Source organism: Lissotriton vulgaris, chromosome 5 (assembly GCF_964263255.1).
Source record: "Lissotriton vulgaris chromosome 5, aLisVul1.2, whole genome shotgun sequence".
Lineage (NCBI taxonomy): Eukaryota > Metazoa > Chordata > Amphibia > Caudata > Salamandridae > Lissotriton > Lissotriton vulgaris.
Window position 1 is genome coordinate 1,421,477,717 of NC_141693.1, and position 22,251 is coordinate 1,421,499,967.

Below are 22,251 nucleotides of genomic sequence, written 5' to 3' on the forward strand. Positions count from 1 at the left end.
CAAGAGTAAGAGGGATAATTTCCGCTGTTCTACGTTGTGGGGGCAGAAGATTGGATAGGATTTCAGGCAACACTTACGGTCCTCTAAAATTAAGTACAACACAGTCGCCTGCAAATCTTTTTGGGCTATTACCTATCCATTTTACCCTTCTGGCAGTTAGTAGTTCCTCTGACAGTTTTTGTTTGCCCCAGTTGGAGATATGCATATTGTTAGTTAGCCAGTATAGGGCTTTACTTAAGAGTGATTGGGGAGACTCTATCTGTCCGTACTTCAAAGTTGGTACATTAGCTAGGACAAGGATCAATGGGGAAGCTTCAACAACTAGTTCCATTGGTCCAGATTCTGCAAGAGGATCTTCGTTAGTCTCGGTACTAATTAATGGGTCTGTAGGGAGGTTACTGTTCGTTGCCAAGCAAGGGGTAGGGATGAGTGGTTGAATCAGGACCAGAGTATCCCCATTTCCTCTAGTTCCATCTTCCCTGAGATTTGTTTGCTCTATTTTATCTATTACCTTGTTTGGCAGTTCCCCCAAGCATTCATTAGTATTCAACAAGAGGCCCTCAAGCTTATTAACCTTATCTGTAAGATGGTCAATCTTAGATAAGAGTGGCTTTATTATGCCCCTCATTTTTTGATCAAACATTCCCAATAGTTTTTTAATATTGGCTTCATCCCATAGCAAAGTGCCTTCGTCCTCACCCCCTGTGTCCTCTGCACTATTTTTCCGAGGTGGAGTTGCGGGTCTATTCTTACTAGAATGAAGTCCACCGCGCCTGGGTTGGCCCTTAGTGCGGGGCTCTCAGACATGTTTTGGGAGGGCACCAATGTTTCACTAATATTTTCTGAATCAATGAGGTTAGTTCGAGATAGTTTGATTGGATTGGTGCTAGAGGTTGGGCTCAGTCCCAGAGAGGACCTTCTATCGTTATTAATCTTGGTGACCACTTGAAATAAGTAATTATCTATTGTGTTTGCAGATAGTGTACCTTGTTTTTGTTTAGACATACTGGTAACAACTATGGATACACACAATGACCCAAGATGTAGAACAAGCCTATGTTCCAGGAGCTGCTACTATCAAAAGTGTGTGAAACCTCCCCTTATATCCTTCAGTAATTACTGTGATGTCATGAACTACCTTTAATAACGGATTAACTCACTAGTATTTTTGACAGCGTTCTTGGCCCAGTCCAGTCTCTGCCAGTCGCAGACTGTCGCAGACTGTCCCGCCCTTGTCCCGGGCTTCTCCCAGTCGCTCCCGCGCAGCGGGGTTACTCTAAGGAATTTATAGGACTATGGGTAAAGGGGAGGGGCAGGCCGGGAGAGCAGTCCAGGTGCAGTTGATCCGGCCGCCGGTGCTTCTGGGACAGGTAGTCCCTGGCCGGCGCTAGCACTCTGCTTGCAGCCCTGCCTTACCCTCGGCAAACCCCAGGAGCAATCACACAGGAGTCCAGGTGGTTGAGCTGGCAATCCAGCGAAGCGGGACCCGCGCAGCGGGTTCCGCGAGAAGTGGCGGATTAAAACACAAAGCCTCGCAGCCCAGCGTCCTCTCAGAGCAGTCACAGCAAAGCGTCCCAACGAAGCATGAACTGCACAGGTTTTAAACCAGATGGGGAGGGGCAGGCGGGGAGAGCAGCCCAGGTGCAGTTGATCCGGCCGCCGGTGCTTCTGGGACAGGTAGTCCCTGGCCGGCGCAAGCACTCTGCTCGCAGCCCTGCCTTACCCTCGGCAAACCCCAGGAGCAATCACACAGGAGTCCAGGTGGTTGAGCTGGCAGTCCAGCGAAGCGGGACCCGCGCAGCGTGTTCCGCGAGAAGTGGCGGATTAAAACACAAAGCCTCGCAGCCCAGCGCCCTCTCAGAGCAGTCACAGCAAAGCGTCCCAACGAAGCATGAACTGCACAGGTTTTAAACCAGATGGGGAGGGGCAGGCGGGGAGAGCAGCCCAGGTGCAGTTGATCCGGCCGCCAGTGCTTCTGGGACAGGTAGTCCCTGGCCGGCGCTAGCACTCTGCTCGCAGCCCTGCCTTACCCTCGGCAAACCCCAGGAGCAATCACACAGGAGTCCAGGTGGTTGAGCTGGCAATACAGCGAAGCGGGACCCACGCAGCGGGTTCCGCGAGAAGTGGCGGATTAAAACACAAAGCCTCGCAGCCCAGCGTCCTCTCAGAGCAGTCACAGCAAAGCAAGTAGCAAGGGACAAAGGAACCTAAGATACTTCAGTGTATAAATACAGCATATCTTGCCAGGGTTAAAACAGAGGGAACCAAGCGTTCCAGGCCGACATACTGACTAGAGACGCTGAGGCTCCTGCATGCAGACGCTCAAGTTGACAGTGGCCTAACAAATCCCTTGTGGGGTGTCCAAATCGAGACCCGGACCTGGTCTCATACTCTCTCAATTCAGGTAATAGGGTTAGACTAAATACTAGAGGGATTCTTGGCTACACACCTACTCACATGCTGGTACACTTAGGTACGTCTACATAGGCATCGTAGGAGTACTGCACCTTTTTATCATGCATTTTATATTCATGTATGTATTCATGATTATTGCAAGATTGTAGAACTGTACTATCCTTTTATATTCACTATACTGCTAATCATATATATCTGCTACTGTCTAACGGTTGTTGCAGCACATATACTTTACACTAGAAGAACAACTGTGCAATAAATTCTTATTGTAACATGCCCGACTGTTTCTTCTGTGTAACTCTCTGAGACCAAACAAGTTAGCATGAGTGACTGAGCAAAAATTAGGATTTTGTTTCCACGGTCCTGAGGGATCAGGGTTGTCATGATCTTAGGTTGCCAGAAACTATTCTTTCCCCAATAAGAGGGGATTCCAGTGGCGCTGTGAGCTAGCTAATGCAAACAGGTTAACATTTTCTGTGGGGGTGCACGGAACTAGTCTGCCACCAACCCCACAGTTTATGTTATCTAAATGTGCAGGTCCTGCATGTGTAATATAGGAATTACACGACAAAGGAGGAGCCCAAGATATCTGAAGTAAACACAGGTCGGTGCTACTGTTTGATGTTTTTGTTGGAAAGTGCCTGGCAGGGATTATCAGCGAGGGCTAGAGCTGAGGCCTCTAGATGAGCTGTGCACAGAGACCACTTGAAGGCACCATTTTGGACTGTGATGCTGTGCATAAGAGTTGGGGCGGGGTGGAGGGGTGATGTAGAACTCTAGGATTGACCGGGGTGCTTTGCATCTAGAACTTTCCACCCCAACTTAAACATTCTTGCCCAGAAGAGACAGAGCATTGGACACTGGAATTAGACAGTAGCAACACCATGGATAGCTGGAAGGACAAGCCTTCTGATGCCCTAATGGACTAAGGTCTCTGCCTGCAGCTGGCCCCAGGACAAGTTGGTTGAAGTTGCTCATTCAGCCTTGATGCTCCTCTGAGAGAATGCCTCATAATGCTCTCTGGAGCTTTGTTTGGCTACAGCTAGCTTCCTTTTGGTGGGCCCAAGAGGGCAGAGGGTCCACCAAAGCCTCAAAATAGAGATGTAGGTGGAGGAAAGAGTTCCAACAGCCCCCAATAGGAAGTTTAAAAGTGACCCTAAATTGCCAGGGCCTAGAATCCATGACCCCAGGATTTTACTCACTCATAAGGCTAGAACTTTTGGTCTACAGCCTGAGAGTGCAGAGACCTCTAGTGGTTAGTTCTAACTTCTATGACTACACGAAATTTGGACTAAAGTGGCTCAAGAAAGACACAGACGATATTTTGTTTGAAAATGCTTTATTTGCAAATGTATTGCTGACAATTATTTATGATAAATATTTGCAATGCTTTATTGACTATATTGATTGTATGTAAAATATTGTTACTGTTTTCAGTGATAGAAAAGATGGTTTTAAAGATTTTATTTTCAATATTTTAGTGTGAACAGTTCCAATAATCCTCAATGAGAGGCAGGTGTAGCCATGACTTACGTCTAGGAGGCCTGGTCCCATCTGGACAGGGATTTAGGCACTGGGCAGTGCCATCGTCCCATCTTTCCTACACGTGGCAGGTTGGTGTCAAACCTGGGTCACCTGTGGGCTGAGCAATTCCAGTAATCCCTAGTGAGAGGCAGGTGAAGCCATGATTTCACCTGGAAGGCCTGGTCCCCCAGGCTGGGGCTTTAGCCACTGGGCAGGGTCCTAGCCGGCCTCTAAGTTAGGGTGGCAACAGACCAAAGAGGAGTCTGGGACTCTTCCAGTCCGAACCGTTTTAGCAATCCTCAGTGAGAAGCAGGTGAGGCTATGGCTTTTGCTTGTGTGGCCTTTTCTCCTAAGGCCAGGACTCCAACAATTGTGCAGAGCCAACAAGCCTGCCCGAGATTGGATGGTGCCTTACCTGAAAAGCTTTGCCAACTTTCTAGCATCCACCAGTTAGCTTGTCAGATTTGCAATCAAGTTTTGGCTAAAACGTCACCAGTGACATTTCCTTCTGAAGGCCGATCCAGCCAATGGGTAGGAATTCGTGTGCCAACTCAGAGTTACACCCAGGAATTCCATCACCAGCCAAGCAGCCAAAATTAAATTTTGCACCGCCATACTCATGTCTAGTATCATATTGTATTTTTAGATCTTGCCTGCAACAGGGCGTGTGCTGCATGGACTCTTGCTTGTGCAAGATATTGTATACAAGAATGGGCTTGCAGCCTGCATATGCTTAACATTGTTTGGCTTCTTTGTTCCTCCTATTTGCTGCCTACAGTCAGTCAAAACATATGTTTATTTAGACCTTGACCTTTTAAAGGTCATTATTATTTAAAAATATAGTAAACAGATAAAAACCAGCAAAGCATTCAGTAAAACTAAGGGTAAAATGCATTAATATGCAACCCATCCCATCAGAAAAATTCTATCATTTAAAAGCATATTAAGAAATATAAAACTCCATATGATTGAATGAAGTGTCTTAGTTTATCTGTAATAGGGTATCCACAGACAATAGAAATCAATCCATAGCATACGTCGCGTCAAAAAATCTCATTTCACCCAATAATTTGATTCTTTTGCCCATATCCTTAATATTATATTTAATACAAAAGAGTTTTAAAAAACTTCCAGTGGGCTAAATACCATAAACAGTCCACAATGGTATGAATTAGATTCCCTTTTGAATCGAGACCACAATAACATAGTTTCCCTTCATTTAACAATGCACCATATCTTTCAGACAACAAAAGTTGATTCATCCCACATCTAAATCTCAGAAGACTTTTACGCATTTTAATGTTGAGAAGTCTTTCCATATAAGGAAAGGTATCACCTCCCAACTTTGAATTAATCAAGTTGAAAATAGATGTTTTCTTCCTCAGATATATGAGATCCTCCTCTCATGAGACCTGTTTTATTACTATTCTCAGTCCCTCCTTACTCACAGCTATCGGGCTAATCCCATCTGCTAATTCTATTTTTAGTTCCCTACAAATAGTTAGTATTCTCCCTCTAGCTTTACGGGTGCAGCCTAGCTGCTTCGCAATATCTCCTTTAGACATAACAGGGAGATTTTTTAGACTTCCGCTCTATCTATTTGTAACCAAAATGTTATAATTTCTGCATGTCCTATATGCGTCCATGCTGTTTCCATTCTGACTGCCTTTACCATAGATGATGACGGGAGAGAGAGTAGCCTTTTCAGGCACCTGCCTTTTCAAGGTCCCACCAATGTTTGCCCCCTTAGCCAATCACCTCAGCACCAACTGAAACTGAGGCTGTATTCTTGCCTGGTACTCCACCAGTGCTGGCCGTAGGTAGGGTCCTCCATAACGATTATAACATTTCTTCAGTCCCCCTACTGATGAAAGTGTTTAGGCTTGTGTTGAGTCGAGGTGATCCTTCCATCCTAAAATTATGATAGAACCATACCCCTAAATATTTATATTTGTTAACACTTTCGATCTTGGCTTTATTTATTGCCCACACAAGCTGTGTCTTTGTTTCCCTACCGAGAGCACTTTGGTTTTTTTCATATTTCTTCAAAATGTCTTCTTCTAGCAATAATCTGCAAATATATCAAATTTGCTTTGGAGCCCTATTCCTGTCAAATAAAAAAAAATCACTAAATTGTCTGCATATAAAAGACAGCTAATATGCTGACCATTTATTATATGCCTAAACGTATTTGATTGATTGAGAATTTTGGAAAGGTCAGCCAGAAACAAGGAAAATAGTAGTGGTGTCACTACACACCCATGTCTCAGGCCATCTTTCATGTTTATTCTTTTGGTAAGGGATCAATCATTATCCAGTTCCACTTGAGCCCAATTAGCTCTATAAAGTTCCTGTAAAATTTAAAGCAAATCTTTTTAAATCCCATATGCAATAACGCTTCCCATAGCAGGGTTTGATCATCAGAATCGAATGGAGAGCTAAAATATACAAAGCAACAATACAGGACTCCACACTGCTCCATAGACTTCTTGGTAATAGTCCATAGACTAAAGCAGTGATCAATCGTTGAGTGGTTCCTCTTAAAACCACCCTGTTCCTGTAGAATAATAGAATTTACTTCAACCCACTCCTTTACCATCCCCAACAGAATTTTTTTTAAAAGACCTTTCCACTTACATCCAACAGGTTTATTTGCCAGTAGTTTCCAGTGGGGGCGTTCTCCCCATTTTTAGGTCTCACCTACACAGCACGCATGCGCTGGATAGGAAAAAGACCTTTTGAAATCAATTTGCTTTTAGCCTTAAAAGCGTGCATGTGTTGCATTGCTTTCAATATCAACGCGTGCACGTTTGTCGATTGACTTGCGGTAGCAAGCTTTGGCTACATGTGTTAGCAATTATTGCTCCTGGTGCTGCTCGCTCCCGCAAGGGAAACGCTTTCAACTTTGCCGACCCTTTTGTTTTTTAAACTTTTAGCACGAGGCGCACGCACTTGTTATGGATAGCTAAGGGTGAGTGCATTGGGTCTGGTATTATTGTTTGTTTTAAGTTTCGCTTGTTGACATCTGTCCCTTGTAGAGTACAATTCTCATTTCTAAGGGCTGAGATGGGGAATGAGTAGGGCGCGGTGTAATGAACACTACAGGTAAATAATCCAGGCATTACTCGTGGAGTTTCTGCAAGGATTTAAAATTCGTAAAAGCGTGCAAACACATGTTTACGAGTCCCGGCCTTCTAAAATTCATATTTCATCATAAAGTTGCAGCTGTCTAGTAAATTAGGGAAAGCTGTTCGGAGCAAACACTGTTGATGCTTTGGAAGGACTGTAATGCAACCAATCTGAATGCTAATGTGTAGCATTTTTAAACAAGCTACAGTCTTTATTATTACTTCATCGTACCAGGTTAAAATCAGACGGGACCAGCCTGTGTTTTAGTCCTTCAAACTTGTCTTGAAGGGTCTTCAGTAATCTTAAATGCTTCTCTGAGAGACTTGTTCTCAGACACTTTGACCAGCCAACCTTTAACACGATGTTTCTTGCCTGCCTAGGTACCATATCTAATCTAAGAATTGTACTTAATGGGTAGTGATCACTCCCTTTCATCGGGACAACCTTAAACGTTATAGTTATTTCAAAAGCCCATACCTGTACAAAGACGCAATCAATTGGGCAATTCTGATTTCCCTGATGAAACGTTTTCTTTAGGGGGGTGTCCCCAGGCATTCGCCCATTTAGGCTCACAAAATTATTTGATAATAGGAAGTCTAACAATATTTGCTGTCGTCTAATTGACCACCATATGCTGGATTCACTCCCACTTCTTTTGGCTGGAGCATTGACCAAGTACTGATTGCTTCAGCTTTATGGCTTTCCTTTCAAATCATACTGTGATAGAGGCACTACTATTCTTTCTTCTACCTTGTCGTCCTTGTTGAACCTCTTGCCATTTGAAGCTATGCTTTTCTATGTCACATGTGCTTGAAAGTAGCCTCTTTCTCCTTTAAAAATAGTGTTCATTGTGATTACATATGTTATCTACTTTTATTTGTGGCGCATGTAACTGCTTCCAAATGTAGGACATGGGTGCAATTGCTTTCTTTATGTGAGAGGATTTTTTTGCCAAATGAAGTATGGTTTTTTTTTCAAGCATTGGAGATTAATTGATGTGCTCAGAACCAAGGGTGTTGTGCCAAGACCTAACAAGCATATATAAAGCCAACAGCTCTCGCCTTTGAGACTATTGGCTCCGCTGTTGCCTTTATTCATGCTGTACAGCATGGGTACTGCTGATTTTGGCAATGATTTGTAGCTGTGCTGTATAGCAGCTTGGGTGTTGTGCAGCAGGGCTACAAATAATAATTAAATAAAAAAGGATTACGATGCATCCTGCGCTAATGCACTTGTTTATTTTAAAAAAGTGCATTAGCCCTAGCTGTGTCAAAGGGCTTTTTTTAATTAGTTTTACCCACACTGCAAAGCATCTGCGCTGCAAAACCTATCACCAATGCTTGTTCTACCTAATAGTGTTTAATAAGAGAAGTGGTGGCAGCCCTGAGCTATTCCTCAATCATAGACATAAACTGCCTACCCATAGAATCTTTATCTCCCAATGCAATTCACTTTGGGAGTGGTTAAAATGTACTCTGTAAAATGTTCATTGATTTCAGCAAAATACATTTTTGAAGTGGCCTATAAGTCCCTCCTTCTTCTCTACTCACAACCAAAGCTGTGGTTTCCTATCTTCTTGAAAATGTGGAAGCAGCTGAATGTCATACTCGCTGACATTTACTGAGAGCTTTCTCTGCTGGACAGATACCTTAAGAAGTGATGGCACAGCGCTAAAGTTGGCACACACCCTTGTATTTCAGAGCCCGTGCTTCCGGCCACATATTTTTTTTCTGTTTCAAAACCCACCAATGCCCATTTGTTTGTGACGGCACCAAACTACGGAAGTCCATATTGCTAGTACAATTGTTGGTGGAAGTTACAATTTACAAATCCGGTTGGAAGCAGCGGTTACCAAGTGGGTTCTTGACATCTGCGCAACATCCAGGGAGAAAGTTCCAATGGATACCAGTTGCACTATTGGCGTCTAAAGATGTCTATTGTTTTCATTTGGAATTACTGCCGAAGAGTGAAGCATCCCACCGTTCTGGAGTGAAGGGACCGCCTTGTTAATTCTGCTCGTCCCATAAACTCAAAGATCCAATAGCTCACACTCGGCACCTGCAACTGGGCAAATGGAATTTCCACCTGCCTACGACTTATTTCGAAATCTGGCTGCTACAGTACTCGTAGAAAGGGGCGATAGTGCGCCACAACAGTACCTGTAGGTGCCTCAGACTGTCGCGCGCTACCTTGAAGGACTACTTTCGAAAGTTACTTTTGACCGTGCATCAATGTTGAAACAGGAGGAGCGCAACAAAAATGTTATGTTCTGGTGTTTTTTCTATACTTTTCGATGGGAGTAGAACAATCCTCTGTAGTTTCCCTACAGCTGCGTGTTTTTTCTCAGTTCCGTCTGGAGCTTTCTGTGCTGTATCCTCTGCGAGCTGCTCTGTAACTGCCAGCCATGGCCAACAGCACGGCGACTGAGAGCCCGTACAACGCGGCCTACATTACGGTGGAAACCATTATAGCCGGGCTCGCGGTGCTTGGCAACGCGCTGGTCATCGGGGCAGTGAAGCGCAACCGGGGCCTGAGGAACGTCACCTTCTGCTGCCTCGGGTCCTTGGCCCTGGCCGATATGGCCGTGGGGCTCGTCGTCATCCCGCTCTCCATCGCGGTGGACAGCGCGCTCCAGACCAACTTCCACGCCTGTCTCTTCATGTGCTGCAACCTGATCATATTCACCAACGCCTCCATCCTCTCTCTCCTGGCGATAGCGGTGGACAGGTATTTAAGGATAAAGATGCCCACCAGGTAGGTTTACTAAGCATGTTTGTGTTATATTGTAATGTAACGTTTGCATAGCGCTTTTCTTCTCGTGGGGAGGCCGCACAGCGCTTTCAGGTGGTCGAGAAAGAGGCTGCTCCGTTTATTGCGCACCGGCGGTAAATGTTGTATAGCCGCATGACTTTTGCTTTCTTTAATATATTGATGAAGCATTCTTCCTTTTTTAAAAAAAATTGTTTCACTTATTTTGGAGAACTGTCCACGGTAAAGGAGACAGGCTTTTTGAACATGCACCGGTGCAGTGCAATTGTGCACGGAAATGTGCAAAGGCCAACTAGTGCAAAAATACATTTAAGGCGACTTCCAGGTGTAAGAAGGCACTTTTACACTGGGTGGTGGTGGTACACGTGCAATCAATATTTTGCGGTAATTCCATTTGTGCACCCTTTGAGCAGTGACTGTCTCAGCCTCTCTATGTACAGCCGCAATGCTCTGGTGCATATTGGCCTCTTTATAAACATTAGTTATAAGACTGGATCTCGCTGAATGTGTGCTGTTTTACTGTTTACCAATAATTACTGGAGTGATATAAATGGTTTTCAAACTCACTCCCCTTTTTCCACATTAAAGGTGTAGAGCAACGTGTATTTACTCATTACCTTTCTACTAGTGCTTATATTTGTTAAAAATGCCAGAGTCCTCCTCAGGAGGCCACTGCCGCTTGCATCAGCCCTGCGCCTGCAGTGTTGCCAATGACAGCAGTACCAACAAAACTACGAACCAAGAGTGACACTCCAGACTATTCCAGGCCCCAAAAACTGTATGAATAGCTTGGGTGTCAGGTATTAGTAATGTTTAAATCTATTGAATTGATAGCAGGTGCTGTAGTGCTCATCTCTAAATTAGTTGAACACCAAAAAGCACCGGATCAAATTAACCGCTGCTTACTACTTGAGTTTTAACTGTGGTATTGCGTTAGAATACTCGTGTTCCCCAGTCCAAAATATTTATTTTCTATTTCATGCTAAGTTTGGGCAAAACACTGTTTTATAGCAATTCAACATTATAGAAGCTTCAACAGTTGAGTAGAAAAGATTAACAGTATTATTACATATTGAGGCCACATCCAAGGAGGGGTAGGAAAATACTCATGGCAGACACGGTCTAAAATGAGGAAACAACGCGCAGTGACTACTTGGCTATTTGTTAATCCAGACGTCCCCAACATCATGGCTGGTCTGCGATCCTGACAATTTCTTTTTCCTCCTTGGGCTTAATTTAGCTTATATGTGCCATCTGCTAAATGGTGAAACGAAACGAAAAATTAATGTATGAAGCGCGTGAAACAAGAGGTATGTCACATCTGATTTCAAAACCCTAGGTGACATCAAACTAACATTCTTGAATGCCTCTTGTTGCCAACTGCTACAGAAGCAGGTCTGGGCACAGAGAACATTTTCAGGCACATGCATCAATATTGCATTTTAAGTCACTTTGCATCGCCCACAAAGTTCTGCACGGGGTAGGTCCACCTATTCTGGAGGAGTTGGTCCAGCCTTACAAGGCCCCTCGTTCTCTTCGCTCTGACCACCAACATCTCCTTCAGGTTGGCAGGGTGAAAAAGGCAAGAACCGGTGGCAGAAGGTTTTCAATTAATGTGGCCTCCTTGTGGAACTCATTGCCCCTACAACTGCGCTCGGAAGCTAGTCTTCTTCGGTTCCGTAAACTTTTAAAAACTTTTTTGTTCTCCGTTTAATCCCTGCATTCTTTTAGTAGTGTTATGTTCTGGTAAGCGCTGGGATGCCTATCGGTAACCAGGCGCTATACAAAACTCAGAATAATAATAATAATAATTTTGCGATTCCTTAATTTTGAAAAATAAGGAATCGCAATTAAGGAATTGCAAAATGCAATGCATCAAGAAATCGCTATAAAAATAGCGATTTTTTAAAATTCCCTAATTGCGATTCTCTAATTGAGAATCGCAATTAAGGAATACTTGCCCATCCATTGCTATGGGCCTATAGGCCCATAGGAATGAATGGAAAGACATTCTTAATTTGCAATTCACCATTGAAAATTCGCAAATTAAGAATGCAATTTCAAGGGTGCAGGGGTGTCCAAAGGACATATTGTTGCACCCCTGAAATCTGATTAGGAGTACATTTTGCACACTCACATGCCCCAAGGGCATGTGAGTGTGTAAAATGGAACTTTGAAAAATGCACTTATTTTTCAAAGTTTTCGCAAATTACCATGAAGGTCAACTTCATGGTAATTTGCTCCCCTTATTTGCGAATTAGCAAATTTCTAAAGTTTGATGCATTGCATTTAAGGAATCTCAATTTGAGATTCCTTAAATGCAATCGCAATTTAAGAAATCGCAATTTTGCGATTTCTTAAATTGCGAAACTTACTAAAATGTTAATGCATCCCAAAAATGGAAATTGCATTCGCAAACGGACAAATTTTGCGATTCGCACCGTTTGCGAATGCAATTTCCTTTGATGCATGTGGCTGTTTGTTCTCTACACTACAGGGGGACATTATTTGCCCAAAGTAGATAGGAACGGGCTAGCCCTCATTAGGCATTGCATACAGTGTTTAGCACTCGCACAATGAAATGCTTTTTAAGAATGTGATTTAATTATCAAAATTTGGTTGGAATTTCACATAGGAAGACATTATGTAAGGTTCCCTAACATGTAGAGAAAACAAACGGAGGGCAAATGCAACAGATATTGCAGCAGTGAGCTTTTTTAGAGGAGGACGGGACACACATCTGGCATGATCCTAGCACTTCGGATGGCTCACTGAGAAAGGCAGCTATGGGATGGACGTAATGCTTTAATTAATCTCAGGCCGTGCTAATTACTCTGGATCACATTTAACTCTACTGGTTGTTAATCACAGATTTCTGCCATCCTTATAAAAGGACTGGCAACAAAGGTCTCAAGCGCATCAAGAATCTGTCTTGTATTGCCACTATTATGCCAGTGCCACCATTACAGCAATGGGAACCATAATGCCAGGCTTGCCCACAAAATGCAAAGGATCGCCATCAAATTGCAAGGGGTCGACACTGTCTTGCTATAGACGCCATACTGTGCCACTATTGGAGAACATTATGCCCGGGTCACCATTATGCAAGGGTTGGCTCGTCATGCAAAAGATGCTCACAATATGTCAATAACGCCTGCCATTATCACAAGTGAGGGCCCATTGTGTTAGAGATAGATTTAAAATATCAAGAATGGCACTATTGTGCGAGGATATGCATTATTATGCCAGCTGTGGGAATAGTTGTGACATAGACGCTGATGTAGTGTCTACTGGACCCCAATACTAAACAGATGGAAATTTCAAGGATAAACCGATTTCAAGGACTCTCTTGGTCTTCTATGGATCTTGCTGGGTGCCGAGAGGGAAAAGATATAAAAGGTCCCAACAGTTATGTTATATGTTATATGTTATATATTGATTTATAACGCGCTCCGTTAGTTGAGACTGTCCTGGCGCGGTAGAGAAACTGAATCAGAGTGATTAGGGCAGCAGCTATTCATGGTCTATAAAGAGGTGAGTTTTTAGCAGTTTTTTAAAATTGGTCAGGTTGGGAGCATGTCTTAGAGCATCAGGAAGGGCGTTCCGTATCTGAGCTCCCCTTACCGTCAGAGATTGTCCCCCCAGGCGAACTCTTTTGAATCTGGGGATGACCACCTGCTTTCTGGAGGCAGATCGCAGCTGACGAGTCGGTAGATAGAAGGTAAATCTTTCAGCAAGGTAGGGTGGGCATGGTCCATGCAGGGCTTTATAAACGAGGACCAGAGTTTTAAAGCGCACTCTTTGGGCCACTGGAAGCCAGTGAAGCTCCTTCAATTGTTTGCGAACGCTGAGTCTCCTCGGGATGTTATAGATGAGTCTCACCGTTGCATTCTGGACTACCTGACGCTTTCCAATTAAAAAGTCAGGTTTCCCCGATGTAAAGTGCGTTTGAGTAGTCCAGACGGGAGAGCACCAAAGCTCTGGCTACCGTTTCTTTGGCCGTTTGTGGGAGAAGGGGAAAGAATCTACGAAGAGTGGTCATGGTTCCAAAGCAAGTCCAAGCCAGTCTCGAGATCTGGTCACGAAAACACAGGTCGGCTCCGAACCAGATTCCCAGATTCTTTGCTATCCCACCCTCTCCTGTGGGACAAGTAGATTCACTGGGCCAAATGGACTCCTTATTACATAATGTGGCCATATCCTTGGAGGGGTAGGAAAATACTCATGGCAGACACGGTCTAAAATGAGGAAACAACGCGCAGTGACTACTTGGCTATTTGTTAATCCAGACGTCCCCAACATCATGGCTGGTCTGCGATCCTGACAATTTCTTTTTCCTCCTTGGGCTTAATTTAGCTTATATGTGCCATCTGCTAAATGGTGAAACGAAACGAAAAATTAATGTATGAAGCGCGTGAAACAAGAGGTATGTCACATCTGATTTCAAAACCCTAGGTGACATCAAACTAACATTCTTGAATGCCTCTTGTTGCCAACTGCTACAGAAGCAGGTCTGGGCACAGAGAACATTTTCAGGCACATGCATCAATATTGCATTTTGCGATTCCTTAATTTTGAAAAATAAGGAATCGCAATTAAGGAATTGCAAAATGCAATTCATCAAGAAATCGCTATAAAAATAGCGATTTCTTAAAATTCCTTAATTGCAATTCTCTAATTGAGAATCGCAATTAAGGAATACTTCCCCATCCATTCCTATGGGCCTATAGTCCCATAGGAATGAATGGAAAGACATTCTTAATTTGCAGTTCACCATTGAAAATTCGCAAATTAAGAATGCAATTTCAAGGGTGCAGGGGTGTCCAAAGGACACATTGTTGCACCCCTGAAATCTGCTTAGGAGTACATTTTGCACACTCACATGCCCTAAAGGGCATGTGTGTGTGTAAAATGGAACTTTGAAAAAAGCACTTTAGTGCATTTTTCAAAGTTTCCGCAAATTACCATGAAGGTCAACTTCATGGTAATTTGCTCCCCTTTTTTGGGAATTAGCAAATTTCTAAAGTTTGATGTATTGCATTTAAGGAATCTCAATTTGAGATTCCTTAAATGCAATCGCAATTTAAGAAATCGCAATTATGCGATTTCTTAAATTGCGAAACTTACTAAAATGTTAATGCATCCCAAAAATGGAAATTGCATTCGCAAACGGCCGAATTTTGCGATTCGCACCGTTTGCGAATGCAATTTCCTTTGATGCATGTGGCTGTTTGTTCTCTACACTACAGGGGGACCTTATTTGCCCAAAGTAGAGAGGAACAGGCTAGCCCTCATTAGGCATTGCATACAGTGTTTAGCACTCGCACAATGAAATGCTTTTTAAGAATGTGATTTAATTATCAAAATTTGTTTAGAATTTCACATAGGAAGACATTATGTAAGGTTCCCTAACATGTAGAGAAAACAAACGGAGGGCAAATGCAACAGATATTGCAGCAGTGAGCTTTTTTAGAGGAGGACAGGACACACATCTGGCATGATCCTAGCACTTAGGATGTCTCACTGAGAAAGGCAGCTATGTGATGGACGTAATGCTTTAATTAATCTCAGGCCGTGCTAATTACTCTGGATCACATTTAACTCTACTGGTTGTTAATCACTGATTTCTGCCATCCTTATGAAAGGACTGGCAACAAAGGTCTCAAGCGCATCAAGAATCTGTCTTGTATTGCCACTATTATGCCAGTGCCACCATTACAGCAATGGGAACCATAATGCCAGGCTTGCCCACAAAATGCAAAGGATCGCCATCAAATTGCAAGGGGTCGACATGGTCTTGCTATAGACGCCATACTGTGCCACTATTGGAGAACATTATGCCCGGGTCACCATTATGCAAGGGTTGGCTCGTCATGCAAAAGATGCTCACAATATGTCAATAACGCCCGCCATTATCACAAGTGACGGTCCATTGTGTTAGAGATAGATTTAATATATCAAGAATGGCACTATTGTGCGAGGATATGCATTATTATGCCAGCTGTGGGAATAGTTGTGACATAGACGCTGATGTAGTGTCTACTGGACCCCAATACTAAACAGACGGAAATTTCAAGGATAAACCGATTTCAAGGACTCTCTTGGTCTTCTATGGATCTTGCTGGGTGCCGAGAGGGATAAGATATAAAAGGTCCCAACAGTTATGTTATATGTTATATGTTATATATTGATTTATAACGCGCTCCGTTAGTCGAGACTGTCCTGGCGCGGGAGAGAAACTGAATCAGAGTGATTAGGGCAGCAGCTATTCATGGTCTATAAAGAGGTGAGTTTTTAGCAGTTTTTTAAAATTGGTCAGGTTGGGAGCATGTCTTAGAGCATCAGGAAGGGCGTTCCACATCGGAGCTCCCCTTACCGTCAGAGATTGTCCCCCCAGGCGAACTCTTTTGAATCTGGGGATGACCACCTGCTTTCTGGAGGCAGATCGCAGCTGACGAGTCGGTAGATAGAAGGTAAATCTTTTAGCAAGGTAGGGTGGGCATGGTCCATGCAGGGCTTTATAAACGAGGACCAGAGTCTTAAAGCGCACTCTTTGGGCCACTGGAAGCCAGTGAAGCTCCTTCAATTGTTTGCGAACGCTGAGTCTCCTCGGGATGTTATAGATGAGTCTCACCATTGCATTCTGGACTACCTGACGCTTTCTAATTAAAAAGTCAGGTGCCCCGATGTAAAGTGCGTTCGAGTAGTCCAGACGGGAGAGCACCAAAGCTCTGACTACCGTTTCTTTGGCCGTTTGTGGGAGAAGGGGAAAGAATCTACGAAGAGTGGTCAGGGTTCCAAAGCAAGTCCAAGCCAGTCTCGAGATCTGGTCACGAAAACACAGGTCGGCTCCGAACCAGATTCCCAGATTCTTTGCTATCCCACCCTCTCCTGTGGGACAAGTAGATTCACTGAGCCAAATGGACTCCTTAAAGTCAGTAGGAAATTGGCCGTAGAGCAGGATTTCTGATTTGTCCTCGTTGCATTTGAGGCATGCTCTTGCTAGACAAGCAAATACAGAGGATAGGCATTGGCGGACTCCTGAAGTACAGATGTTCTCCTTATTCCATGTGAAGAGAAGTTGGGTGTCGTCGGCGTATGCCATAATCTTAGCTCCCAAGTTCTCTGCCAGCCGAATCAGAGGTGTTAAATAAACATTAAATAGAAGGGGACTCAAGGTCGACCCTTGTGGTACTCCAGTCTCTACCCTGCGGTTAGAAGAGTGATAGGGAGGAAGCCAGGTTTGTTGGGACCGGTCAGATAGAAAAGACCTGATCCATCCTAGTGCTGTGCCCGAGACGCCAATATCCTTCAGCCTAGACAGAAGATGGAGGTGGGGCACTGTGTCGAACGCGGCAGAGAGGTCCAATAAGATTAGAGCCGCTCTGCCGCCTCCGTCTAGGCACTCCCTGATGGCCTCTGCCATCTCCACAAGTGCAGTCTCGGTACTAAAAGAGGTACGAAACCCTGATTGGGCTGGGTGAAGTGCCCCTGAGGCTTCCACGAACCTCTCCAGTTGCCAAAATGCAGCCTTCTTGCATACTTTGGCAAGGGCTGGGAGAAGGGATATGGGTCGGTAGTTAGATGTTATTAATGGATCTACAGTGGGTTTTTTTTATCAGCGGGAGGAGTTTGGCTTGTTTCCACTTGGAGGGCACAATTCCTGAAGCTAGTGACTCATTGACCAGGGCAGTGACCATGGGGCTAATTACTTCGGCCACTCCGCTCAAGACTCTCGCCGGGCAAGGATCTGCTGGGGACCCCAACTTTAGAGCCTTTAATATGGTCATCACATCCATCTCCTCAACATAAGCAAATTTAGTCATCTCAGCTTTGACCTTTGTTACTTGGCATAGTGAGGGTGAAGGTGTTCGGTTGATTAAAAATTGATCGGTAAGCTGGGAAGGTGGCTGATCGGAGGGCTTCAAACTATCTTGAATTTTTTGTATTTTCTCAATGAAAAAGGTGGATAGTTGCTCACACCAATCTGTAGAGATTGGGGCTGATATCTTCTCTGCTACCGGGGTTGTGAGGCTTTTGACTATGGAGAAAATTTCTCGTCTGTTGTTTTTAGCTTTAAGAATTCTAGCCGCGTAGAATTCCCCATTGGCTGTCTTAATTGCTGCGTAGTAGTTTTTTTGGGCTCCACGGAGTTCTGATTTAGCAATGGGACAATAATTCCTTCTCCATACTCACTCTCGCGCCTTACATCCTACTTTTAAAATCTTTAATTGTTCAGTATACCAAGGGGATGTGGGGGTGGCCCTGCGGTTGTATTTTCCTTTACACTCTGGTAGTGACCTAATGGAAGAGTCTAACCAGGATGAAAAATGCGGACTGGCGCAGACGGGCTTGCCTTAGGTGCGCCGTTGGCGCGCAAACGGCGCTCCGGCTGCGCTCGTCCGCTGCGCTTCCTGCCAATGCACATATTAAGAGTGAGAGGGGGGGGTGGCCTCAAGGAGGCGTGGTCAGCGAGCACGCCGTCGATGGCGGCCCCTAAACATACAATTACCGCTACAGCATTGAAGTCGGCTTTGTTTCTTAAAAGACACAATTAAATCAAGTGAAACACACAATTTTTTAAAAGACGATCAGTAGCGTACCACCAGCTCCCGGCTTCCGCCTCAGGAGTGGGATTCAGGTTGCTAAGGATGCTTGTATTCAGCGCTTTTTAACAGGGCGATGGGCGTGGCCTCGAGGGGGCGTGGTCAGCGAGCACGCCGTCGATGGCGGCCGCTAAACAAACAATTACCGCTACAGCGTTCAAGTCGGCTGTGTGGTATGCATGCAGTGGGTCTCAACCCTAAATGAGGTCAGGTAGGCTTTGTTTCTTAAAAGACACAATTAAATCAAGTGATACACACAATTTTTAAAAGACAATCAGTAGCCTACCGCCAGCTACCGGGATCCGCCTCAGGAGTGGGATTCAGGTTGCAGTCATCCAATGAGGACCAGGAATTGGACAACTGAATTACAACGTTGATATCAAGTTAATGTATATGACTCTCAAGACAATACCATATAGGTATAGAATTATCACAACAAGACCAAATCTCCTGAAGAAATGTAGGCAAGCCAAATCATATATAGCATGAGTTTAGATAAAGGTATACAGAATAATAACGTTAGAATTTGAGGCTCTGAGATCTCTCTAGTCATTAGTAAGCCCAAATTGGAAATGTACTCTCACTTATATAAAGATAAAACATGAAAGCTGAGACAAAGTAATAAATGTAGTTAATTTTATTAAATATTAGAAAGATAAGTGAATAAATAGACCACATGGGGCAATAAGATAAATAAAGAGAGGTCCAAATAAGCACCAAAATCACAAGAGTTCAGAAAACGGAAAATTGTGCCAGTTCAAGAAGTACACAACCTCATGTAGCATATATGTCATTTTTGGAAAGAAGCCAGATGAGTCCCCATTAAGCAAGTTCATTTGCCAGGTATGGTCTGCAAAATCTCTGTTAGCAATTCAAATCAAATCAAATGAAAAATACTTTATTCGCTTATATTTTCATAAATAACCATAAAAGTGCATCAAATCACATCAAATTTGTTCATCTTCATAATTAATATCATAAAAACAGGAAACACGTTATTAATCATAGGCTCATATCTAAAATTTTACATGATCAATGTCTTACGTAGATAAAAAATACTCTTAAGAAATGCCGAGACAGAGGCCACTGAAAATATATCATCTAGAGTTTGTATAGCTAAAAAAGCTGGGCGGCACTGTCTCATGTTCATATATTTTAAAATCCGCATAATCCACCTTTTCCTAGATATTGAATAAAATCTACAAAAGAATAAGATATGGATATCCGATTGATTTGGGACATTATCACACGGACATTTACAAATTTCCTTCGTCCAATCATTTATAACAGGAAGACTCAGTAACGTAAACAGTATCCCGAATCTAAATCGGGTCAACAAAAACCTTTTGTGATCTTTCATTTGAAGGTTTAAGTATGGCTGCATAACCCTCGGTATTAAAATCAATTGATGGGCGATCACAGTCTTTTTTAACAGTTCTGTTTGATCTCTTTGGTTCTCTAAGAGAGTTACGCTTAGCTGTTTCAATGCTCTTCTAGAAATATTAAACATCAACAGGGGATCATCATAAAATTCAGGGGGATCATCATAAAATTCAGGGTGATTAATGTTATCACAGAATGACTTAATGTAGCAGAGCCATTTTATCTTGCTCACCCCATCTAATTTCAGGGCATCCTCCAAAATGAGGCGATTTAGGTGGCATTTTTCAGTGGTCCATACCCGATGCCACAAGAGAATCGGTTAAACCTTTATTAAATCCTCCAAGTAAGGGATACCCAGTTCAGTATGACAGTTGTAACTAGACGTACTCTCTGGGACGGCTAGGAGGTATCTCAAAAAGCCATTTTCAGTCAGTTGTAAATTAGTGACATTTGAGTCACCCCAGATTCCTGCCCTGTAAGTTGCCACCGCAACGCAACTAGCTTTGTAAATGTGTAAGAGCTCCTTAACCGTTTTTTTCCCCATCTTTGTACTGAAAGATTTGAGGGCCATTATAGACTTGGAAAATAACAGATTTCTAGCTTTAATTGCACTACCCCATTTACCTGTACTTTCAAACAAAATCCCCAAGTATGAAAAAGTTGGGGTATGGTCTAGGGGTATGGAGCCAATGAACATGGTTTTGTTCTTCAGTTTCACATTACCACCACAGTTCATAGAGAATGTTTTAGAGCAGTTTACCTGTAAATCTAGTTTGGTCCTAAAGGTGCAAAAAGAGGTAATCATATTCTGCATGGCAATGGGGGTTCTTGCTATTAGAACAGCGTCGTCAGCATAAATAGGAACAGGTATTTGACGAGCTGAAACAATTGGCATGTCATTGCAGTCCTGTAACAACGTTTCCTCCAGATTGTTTATATTAATAGAAAATAAAAAAGGTGCAAGGACACACCCTTGCCTCACACCCCTCGCTATATTGAACTCTCTTGTGCACTCCCCACTTTTACCATATCTAACCATTGCACTGGCCCCGTTATACAATTCTCTCAAGAATTTAATAATATTTTCCTCCACACCCAACCGGGTTAATATTAACCATAGTTTACCATGATTTACGCAATCGAAGGCAGAAGTCAAGTCTAAAAAAGTTAAAAACAATCTTCCACCTTTAGCCTTAGTATATTTTTCTAATAATATGAATAGATTAAGTCCTGGTTTGATGGTTCCTACTCCTTCACAAAAACCATATTGGAGGTCGCTAATAATGTTGTGTTCATCGCCCATGAGTGCAATCTATCTAATATGACTCTACCTCGCGGCCGGGCTTAGCTCGCCCCCCGCCCTCACCGACCGGCTGGGCTTCGCTCCGCCGGTTCAGCGCTCCGGACTACATCGCCTGATTGCAAGCCCCAGGAGCCTCATTGGCAGAACGCGCATTTCCCACGCGCCAGGAGGCGCATAAAGACTCGCCTGCTCCTTTGTCCCGCGAGGACGCGCGCGGGACGCGCCGGGCTAAGCCCGGGCAAAGGGCAGACCCTCTGTCGCCCTCAGAGGCCTGAGGAGGACGGGACGGACCACCCTCCTTGGCTTTTCCACAAGAGGAGGTAAAGAGACTTGGACTGCATAATTTGTGGTTTATCTAATATTTGACTTTATTAATGGACTTTATCTTTTGTACATTAAATTTCCCGATCTTGTCGCTGCTTGGTACTACCTATATACATCTCACCCATTACCAAGCCACATTATGATTCGCAATGGGGTTTACAGAAAAGCCATTCCTCAGAGGGGTTCGTGCCATGGGACACAAGTTCACCACCCAAATGGGATAATACTGCCCATTCCTAGTGAAACAGATGAAAATAATTGTCGCAAGTCCGTAGATAGCTTATTCAGCCAAGATTCTCCTTCACTAACAGCCGGTATTGCACAAAGCCTCTCACTGGAAGAGGAATTAAATATTTTGTGTAAAACTAGGTATGTTCCTGTGGAACCAACATTCAAACAAAATAGTGCTCTACCCTGTCCTGCAAATAGTATCGAAACATCATCCCCTAGCGACTGCCCGCTCGAACCCCCCCTATTACCTCAAAAAGTTAACACCCAAAGCATAGCACTCCTCCAGGTCTCATCCGTTAAAAGAAAGCACGACGGGGATAAACACAATGGGAATCACACAAAGCTACAAAAATTGTGCGTAAGCCCCTCATTGTCCACCATTAATTCCCCCTTAACCTCAGAGACTGCAGAAGAACTAGACCACCCAGTACCTCCCTCCCAATTGGCTTTACTGTCCCAGATTGAACTACTGATTACATCTTTTACATTGCCGTTGGTGGAAAAATTAAACACTCTAGGGGACAGGCTGACGGTTCTAGAAGAAATGATTAAGGCCAATTTGCCACC

The 22,251-nt window shown here is 43.7% G+C and overlaps 1 protein-coding gene across 1 annotated transcript in view; it reads left to right on the top strand.

Moving 5' to 3' along the window:
• Window positions 1-8,856: 8,856 nt before the first annotated feature.
• The window catches only part of LOC147712678 (adenosine receptor A3-like), a 56,351-nt gene continuing 42,956 nt past the window's right edge, over window positions 8,857-22,251 (top strand). Inside the window, exon 1 of the mRNA XM_086923352.1 lies at window positions 8,857-9,822. Within this exon, the coding sequence (XP_086779478.1) occupies window positions 9,473-9,822 (350 nt within the window). The 5' untranslated portion in view covers window positions 8,857-9,472. The remainder of the gene's footprint in view (window positions 9,823-22,251) is intronic.